Source organism: Solenopsis invicta, chromosome 4 (assembly GCF_016802725.1).
Source record: "Solenopsis invicta isolate M01_SB chromosome 4, UNIL_Sinv_3.0, whole genome shotgun sequence".
NCBI lineage: Eukaryota > Metazoa > Arthropoda > Insecta > Hymenoptera > Formicidae > Solenopsis > Solenopsis invicta.
In genome coordinates, this window is record NC_052667.1 from 4,313,595 (window position 1) to 4,322,777 (window position 9,183).

General features: G+C 36.4%; 1 protein-coding gene across 1 annotated transcript; it reads left to right on the plus strand.

Annotated features, from left to right (window-relative positions):
* Positions 1–42: 42 nt before the first annotated feature.
* Positions 43–8,141, plus strand: LOC105195633 (guanine nucleotide exchange factor subunit Rich). Its single transcript, XM_011161138.3, has 12 exons — positions 43–852; positions 1,720–1,983; positions 2,132–2,538; positions 2,813–3,434; positions 3,672–4,035; positions 4,130–4,674; positions 4,845–5,334; positions 5,417–5,699; positions 5,807–6,261; positions 6,363–6,525; positions 6,605–6,793; positions 7,046–8,141. The coding sequence occupies exons 1-12, from the start codon at positions 718–720 to the stop codon at positions 7,380–7,382; spliced, it is 4,254 nt and encodes a 1,417-aa protein (XP_011159440.1). The 5' UTR covers positions 43–717; the 3' UTR covers positions 7,383–8,141.
* Positions 8,142–9,183: the final 1,042 nt, after the last annotated feature.

Consider the following 9,183-nt stretch of genomic DNA (forward strand, 5'->3'; position numbering starts at 1 on the left):
TAAAAAAAATGAACAAATCGAAATAATATAGTAAAGTGACAAATAACATTTTTTAAAACTAAAAATTTCTAGAATATTGAAATTCAAAAATTTGAATTGCAAAATCTAAAAAATTGTAGGAAAGTATAATCGCGTGCGAATCAGACTGCGTTGGCTGACACTTCGAGAATTCTTAAAATTCGTAAAAATTAGGTTCATAAATTAACAAAGTCAAAAAACTGCGATTGGATGAGACGTAGCGTAGCTCAAGATTTATTGCAACATATCTTTTATAATCTGCATTTTAAAATTGCGTCACATTACGTTAGGATGAACAAGACTGCAGCCAGCACAATGCAATCGATCACGATGTATAAATATTTAGATAAATATACGCCCAGAGCGTTATCATGTCCAGAAATTTAATGTGTCGAATTTATAAACATATGGAAGTTTAAAGTGGTAAGGAGAGAGAATATTGATGAAAAGTGCAGCCTGCACCGTACAGGAAGCGCAGCTAAGATCAACCAACCCGCCGATAACGTTGCAACTTGCAACGTGCATCCACCCACCCAATCCGCCGCGCTCCAATTGCCAACGAGCTGATCGCGAGTACCGCTATGTCGAGGTTAGGGACTGTTTACTTGTCAAACCCGCGGCGTCGAGAGGAGACGTAGGCGAGAAATGAGGGTGATCTGAGGAGGAGTTTGACCGGACGTTTCTCGCGCGCGGGAAATCATGTTTTTCCCTGTAGGATGGCCGCGGGTCCTCAACACCTGCGAGCAGGGCAAGATAAACGCGGTGGTGTGCAACAGGGACAAAATTATGTTCGCCGTCCTCACCGCTGACGCCCTCGTCATCTGGTACTGCAAGGCACGTAATTTAGGCCAAGAGTTGAACTACTTTTATCCATACTTTTAGCTGATCGCAACTTTCAAATCCCACCGACGAGGATCTCATTTAATTTCTTCATTTTCAGTATTGACACCTTTGCATAATTATCTAATTATAGAACAATATTTGTCCGTAATATGTTAACAGAAGGCACATAAAATTTTATATTTTGTACTGCGACTAATGTAAATTACAGCGTAATTATATTCAGATAGTCAAATCTGTTGGAAACGGATCTTGCAAGTTGTCTATTGCACATTTTATCAACAAAATGTTAGCAGGAATATAACAATCTGCTAACAGACTATGATGGCAAAGTGATAGAGCAAGTAATCGAGCAAAATTTGTTATTTTGGAATCATTTAAATAAGATTTCATGATTTTACTTAAATGGTTATAACAGATTTTACTCGATTTTTGTTGGTAATTTGCTGTCAAGCTAGATTAACACGGACTGTTACGTGCAATGTGTTTCTACTTTTGAAGCTTTTATAACTTTCTTAACAAACAGTATTTAATATTTAATAAACGTTATTTAATTATCACACAACTGATTTATCCTTTATATCTAAAATTTTTAAATTTCTGATTTACAGCAAGTTATTAGTTTTATAATCTAAATTAACATTTGCATTATATGACGATTCCTCACTTTGTTCCAATCTGCTGATAAACTGTTAATATTTTGCTTACTAAATAGATTTCTTGTAATATATAATTCTTTTTATAATTCCTCATCCTTTTTATGATTTAATGTTACATATGCTAAGTTGTACATTATCTCTCTTACAATTTCCCTGGATTTGTTTGTATTTAATTATTTCTGAAGTACATTTTACATTGCAGCCCTGTGTGCCAATTGTATTTAGCAGACGGTCCGCGAATTCTTTGTGGCAACACGGTGAGAATGTTTTGGTGCAATGGAGACCAGACTCGAGTATGCTGGTTATTGGAACGTCGGACAGCTATCTATTGTTTTATAAGCTTACGGACAACAGTGCGGAGGGCCGGGGACTTTACGAACAACGAGACTCGCCTGTTACTAGCTTGAAACGGGATAGTGCAGAATTATTTATCAAAGAAGTTATTCCATCCCTCGTCTTGAGTTTTGTAAGTTCTTTGGTAATTTTTTATTACCAAGCATAACGTAAGAAATTTAAAATAAAAGTTAATTGTGAGTTATTATTAGTTAACCGATTAAATCGTTTGATTTATCAAGGCTGATTTATAAATGGTGATTTAACTGTTTACTTTGCAGGAGAAGTCTGCTTGGATCGATGGTGGGATCAGTTCTTTAGTTTGTATACGGGACGAGCTTATGGTAGCAACGAAAACTAGCCATGTGGTGCGTCATAAATGGGATGGCACCATGAATCGCGACTATTCTTTAGACTTGAGACGTATACCCTTCAGTATTGATCAGCAAATCTCTACTGTGGCTGTGCCACTTACAGAGAACAACATTTACATTACTGATATCGAATATTCGCCTCTCGTTGGAGGTTTTGCTATTGTACTCAACAATGGCAAAGCTGCATTTCTTACCGCTCAATCTTTAAAGTTTGATCCTAACCAAGTGCAAGGAATTTGGGCTCAGGATCTGGACGATGCTACTTGTGCCGCTGTTAATCATAAATATCGGTTAATTGCCATTGGTAGGCAAAAGTAAGTGTCAATTTTACTGTGCTATATATTTCTAACTTTGTGTTATCATTTTTTCTAATTAACTTTAGTACAATTCTTTTTAATTATTTAATACTAAAATTAAATTGAATGATTCAAATATTTTCTCATTTTAATTCTTTTTATTCAATTTACACAAAGTGGTGAAAAATTTCAATACATTTATTTTTAATATTATATTAAAATATAACATATTGTAAAATATGACTATAATTATCTGCGCAATATACTGTGACTCAAATATTTTAATTTGCAGCTCCGAAGGTGTTGTATATTACGTCGATGAAACGACTGGCGGTTTAGAGATGTCGCACACCTTGAGTTTATCCTCCAAGGATTACCCAGGTCGACCAGGTAGCGTTAAGTGTCTTAGATGGACGCCTGATAGTTGCGCTATCGCTCTAGCTTGGGAAGGCGGTGGCTTAGCGCTGTGGAGTACCTTTGGTGCTCTGTTGCTCTGCAGCTTGAAATGGGACTACGGCCTACGCGTGGAACTGACACATGATAATCCTCTGCATATCCATACGATGGAATGGTCCGCGGAGGGTTATCAGTTGTGGATGCTGCGAGAATGTCCAGGATCTTTAGTTACCAACGAAAACGGCAACAAGACGACCACTCGCTCTCTTATTCAATTGGATTTTGCAAAAAGTCCTCTGACTATCAATCCGTGTATGGGTCATCATGGACATTTATATCTTCAAGGCGAGGATAGATTGTATTTAAATTTGGGTGCTGGCTTATCTTCGACCGCTTCGGGTTTTCATCTTGCTGCCGAAATGCCTAACGATAGTATGCTCCAGACACTTGCCGGCTGCAAACAGTGGCTTGTTGTGCCTATTCCGTCTGCGTACAGTGGTTCCAATTGGCCAATTCGGGTAATTATAATAATAACATGCTTGGTGAAAACTTATTAATTACTGATCATTGTTATATTATTTTAAATTTATTATTTCATGTGATTTTCCTGATTACGTAGCATTATAAATAATTTTACTATTAACTTTATACATAATATTAGTGAAAAAGATTAAACATTCTTTTTATAACGTGTATATATTTTTATAATATCATGTTTTATATGTTAATTCATATATGTGTCTTTATGTTTACAGTATACTGCAATAGATAGCGAAGGTTTGAGTCTTGCAGTGGCTGGTCGAACGGGATTAGCGCATTACTCCCTACCCTCGAGAAAATGGAAGTTGTTCGGCAACGAGAGCCAAGAACGAGATTTTATAGTGACTGGTGGACTACTATGGCATAAAGGCTATCTCATAGCCAGCAGTTACTCCATATTAGATGATAAAGATGAGATTAGAATTTATCCTCGTGATACTCGACTTGATAATAATTACGTCAAAAATGTCAGGATGCCCTCGCAAGTGCTATTATTGAATACCATGAAAGACAGACTTTTAACTTTCTGTGCCAATGCTCAAATTAGTATTTATGATATGGTGTTGCAAAATGGCGTGGGTGAGTTGACGAGATTATTTTTATATTTAAAATCGATTTTTAAAAATTTGAATTAGTTCTCACACTCAATAAAATGTACTTGCTATTATTTTAGAAACCGGTGGTATTGAATTAACGAGAATACAAACGGTGGACATTGGTGGATTATGCATACATCCTGCTTGCGTAGTTAGCGCTACTTTGACATCGATTCGTGCGGAGAGCGCCGGCAGTCATCCTCATCCTGAGAGTCTCTTGCTGAACGTCTCTGGACGTCTTCTCATGGTTCAACGTGAACATTCTACCGATAATTCGGAGGTTCTCTTCACATGCAGTGCGCCGACAGTATTAGCGTCTTATGTCGAAAATGTTTGGGTACCGTCGCGCTCGAGAAGGGATAAACCGCACTTAACCGAAGCTCTGTGGCTGTTCTGTGGTGCTCACGGCATGCGAGTTTGGTTGCCGCTATTTCGTAATCATCAAGAGAAGGCACATGCTTTTATGAGCAAACGGATTATGTTACCATTTCACCTGCGCATTTATCCATTGGCGATACTCTTCGAAGATGCGATTCTACTGGGGGCCGAAAATGACACCGTGCTTTTTACGTCAGATACTAACTCCCCCTTTTCACTGCCCTTCAATTTATTGGAACTTACGGTATTAATTATATATATTTTTTAAACGTAGATAAAAACAATATTCAATGTTACATATATTAGGATAGTTATTCTTTTACATACACAGCTTTTAAAAGAATTATTCATTATTCTTTAGATATCTTCATTTTAAAGTTTGCAAAATAATTTGTAAATGGCTTTATATTTCAGAGTCAAGTGTATCTGCATCAAATTCTGCGTCAATTGATACATCGGAACTTGGGCTATCACGCGTGGGAAATAGCGCGTTCATGCTCTGCATTACCGTACTTCCCGCATTCGTTGGAACTATTACTTCACGAGGTCCTCGAAGAGGAAGCGACAAGCAAAGATCCTATTCCTGATGCTCAATTACCATCCGTCGTAGAATTTATCCGCGAGTTTCCTGGTGTTTGGGCCAGAGCCGTCGTGCAGTGCGCTCGCAAAACCGAAATTGCACTTTGGCCGTATCTATTCTCTGTCGCCGGTCCGCCGAAGAAGCTGTTGCAAGATTGTTTGCAGCAAAAGGAACTTGATACCGCCGCTAGTTATCTGATCATTCTACAGAATTTAGAACCATCCTCGGTCAGCAGACAGTACGCCACGTTGCTGTTAGACGCCGCGTTGGAGCAAGGTAGATGGGAACTGTCAAGAGATCTTGTGAGATTCCTTAGAGCAATTGGTAAATAATTTTATAAATCTTTTTAAATATAATCAACTGTACTTATACAATATTTAACAGTTAATTTTCTCTATAAATTCAGATCCAAATGATGTAGAGTCACCGCGTACATCGTGGAGTGGCAGTGCGAAACTAGTAGGTCCTCCTCAAACTCCTCCTCTTTCTCCTCATGAAGATGATCTGGCCTTAGTCCTGGGCACTATGCAAGTTTCGAGGAGTCGCAGTTACAGTACTACAGTTACGCCTAAAGTACAATCCGACAAAGACGTCGCACCGTCCTCTATGCTCGAGAAAACCCGAAACGTTGTTATGAGGCGAAAGAAATCAGTTCCGACAGTAAAAACCAGCGAAAAAACTGAAAACAAGTAAATATTCTATTTTTTTTGCATATAAAAATAAATATTATAAAGTTATATGAATATTCAATATTTGAAAATTAATTAAATTTAAAATTAAATTTATATTTTTTCAGGGAAGGATCTGCAGAGGAATTCTTTATTGACATCATTTTGCAACGTCACGCCCGACAACTGCTTTCGGCTCGCCACTTGACTGACTTGGGTAGATTCGCGGCCCGTCTTGATTTTCATTTAGTGACATGGTTCGGTCGAGAGCGTGATAGAGCAGCAAAGATCGATGATTATGTAGGCACATTGAAGGCAGTCCATGAAGACTTCGCATTTCCGTATCCGACGCTTTCGTTGCCAACGCTGCAGAGATATCGGAGATCCAGCCTTACCTCTATACACTCCATAATATCCGACGATGAAACGATGTCTCCTAACTTGGTCGTCGATGTACCTGACAGTGGATACACTAGTCTTCCAAGCGGTAGGCCACCGTATACAACATTGGTCTCACCCGTCGCCAGCTTAGAGACACAGTTTCCAACCGCGGAAGCCAAATTAACACCGAATCTGATAAATGGTGAGTCGTATATTTTTATTCGAAGTAATTCAAATAAACTTTTGTTCATGCAAAATTTTGTGTACTAATAATTTTTTTTTTTTTTTTTTTTGTGATTTCAGATACCAATAGTGTTCTCAGCGATAGTAGTACAATCTGGAGAGACGATGCAGAATCTATAGTTGGCTCTGTGTGCTGGGTCTCACCGGAGACAGTGGGACCTACAGAAGTCAATCCAGCCTCATCGACTTGCGTACCAATCGGTCGGGCGGAAGTACAGCTCAGGTATAGATTTAACATTAAAAAGCAAAATTAAAAATTGTTATTATATGTTTTATATATGTTTACTTTTTAATTTTTCCAGGTATTTACTGCAGCTATTCCTTGAAGGAAGTTGTCTAGGATGGGCTGCAGTATTAGCTACTGTCCTTCGAGATGCGGCCGCCATGGCTAGAACCGTCAGAACGGCACATGCACCAATGCAAACTTTCGACTCTATAATCAATCTAAGAGACGGATTGCTTACATTGACTAAGTGGTCTCATTCTGAATGGTATGTGTATATTATCACATATATGTGTTTTTATAGCGTATATGCGGCAATTTTCTAATATTGAAAATTAAAAATTCAAGTATTTACTTTAACAAGCTTAAAATTTATTTATTTTTTGTAAATATATTTTTTTTAATTTTAATGTATATTGAATAATTTATAAAATTAAAAATTTTTATTAGAAAATAATTAAATATGTTGATATACGTACAACATTTATTTAAAAATATTAATTTTATATTCTGATTTTAGTTTGGGGTATCGTCCTTTTATGTCCAACATCCAAAGCCAGATATCGTTGTTGAATCGACTGGTGATAATCAAGCAACAGCAGGAGCAAGAACAGATACCAGAAAGCCCTTCGCCGAGTCCGGCTCCGTCCGCGAGCAGCAATCAGCGCGGTACTCTTTCTCGCTCGAGACACTCTTCGATCAGCCACGCTTCCAACACGGCTCCGCTCGAAGAGGAACGCTCGCACGAACCACTCTTAACAGTCGAGGAATCAGTATTTCACGGAAGTTACAATAATAATCTCACAGCAAATGTCGCGGAGAACACGTCGCCGCAGAGCAATTGCACAATCTCTTAAGAGTGCTTCACGAAACTCGGAAAGCTAAGGCTGTCTATTTCACCATGTATTTTACATACCAAATGGATTGTTTTCATTTAAGACCATGTTTTGCGAAAGATATGTTCGATTTGTGTTGCACACAGTAAGGATTCCGTATGTACTATATAATTATTATTTCAAAGAGTTCTTATTTGAAGGCTATTGATTAAGGCCTTGATTGTGCTGATATTAAGGATAATTTTTGTGGCAATATTTTGCATAACTAATACGAATATCTTTGTTCTAATCCAGGTTATTTCAGGAGTCCTTATAATTCGAAGATATCCTAGAAATTTGTATATAAAGTTTTGGAACATCTTTTTATTAACTTTACATCGAAGATTTTGAATTGTACAGGGTGAAACGTGTAAAGGTGAATTTGCGTGTATATAAGCATTTACGATATTATTATTAAAATATGTGCTGCGTCGTGAGGAATAAAACTCGGATGTAATGTACGAAGTCGCCAGAGTCAACGGCAGTTCTTAAATTTTACCGCTGAGCATAAAAGCATGTGCATGAGATTGGCTTCGTTAAGTATGAGCAATAGGGAATAGCAATATAATAATGCTAATGACCAGCGGTTCAATGACATTAAATCAAAATTGGCGCATCAAGAGGTCTGATATTAGAATGATAATTATGTAATACACAAAACGATGAAAATTATTAATAAGATATTTATACATATTGTAACATAGACGATCATACAAGTATATGTTATATTTTCACATAAAATTTTTGGTGGATTATTTTATTAGGACATCTATGGTAGGAAACTTATCGATAATTTAATGAACAGACTAAAAGATAAAAATGGTAAAATACAAGTCTGAAACATTGATTTATACAGAGTAATTCTTAATTATATGTAATATGTTATATTAAATCTGTAGAAAATCAAAATAAGAAACATGAAATATAATTAAAAATTGCTCTGTATAATAATTTTCAAAATCTATCTGTAATAATCCAAATTTATATTATTTTTTCTGCTAATTTCTTGATTGTTCTTTTTTTTTAATCGATTTGGTTAAAAAATATTTTCCTTATAAATTAAGCATTAACGATGCTCACGAATGTGATTTCTTTGCTGTTTTGCAAGGATATTTATTGCACTTACGTTGTATCGTTTGTCATGATTAATTTCACCAGGCAAACAACCGATGAGAGTTATCATTGTCTAAGATCTAATTGAATTTAAATATTCAAGGGTATTTACCATCGATCTTATCCCACATTCCGACACGTTTTTATGGAGAACGTTTACCTCGCAGGTGTTCTACAACGTTCGATACGTGATATTTCCTCCATTCAATCAGTTGTCCTCCAAAAGCAACGATTACTCAGCGCATGAGGAAAGTCCGTTTTTACCCTGACATACATAATTAGGGAAAAACAGTTGCGTTATAACAGGGATGAGAAATCGTCACTTTACCGTTATTTTTATTTACCTTTTTTTTTTATTTTTTTTTTTTTTTAATGTTACAATTCTTTATAACGATAATGATAAACGCCAGGGAAACAATTACTTTTGACAAGTAACTCGTCATTATGCATTACTCACTGAAAAAAAGTTACTCGTTAGTTGATTCGTTACGTAACGAGCAAAAAAGTATATACAAAAGTAACACGTTACGTAACGATTAAAGTTACAAATTAGTATTTTTGAATAAGTAACATATAATAGTAACAAGTTGATTGTCAAAAATGACTATTCCAATTCTGGCCTCACCATTACTATTATAGAAAATTGTAATAGTATCAAATTATAAGAAGA

What these genes read in the sequence shown, in the direction of transcription:
- LOC105195633 (XM_011161138.3), top strand. Translation starts at nt 718, where the DNA reads ATGTTTTTCCCTGTAGGATGGCCGCGGGTCCTCAACACCTGCGAGCAG. An exon ending in CATCCCTCGTCTTGAGTTTT is followed by an intron (nt 1,984 to 2,131) that starts GTAAGTTCTTTG and finishes TTTACTTTGCAG; the next exon opens with GAGAAGTCTGCTTGGATCGA. An exon ending in GGTGTTGCAAAATGGCGTGG is followed by an intron (nt 4,036 to 4,129) that starts GTGAGTTGACGA and finishes CTATTATTTTAG; the next exon opens with AAACCGGTGGTATTGAATTA.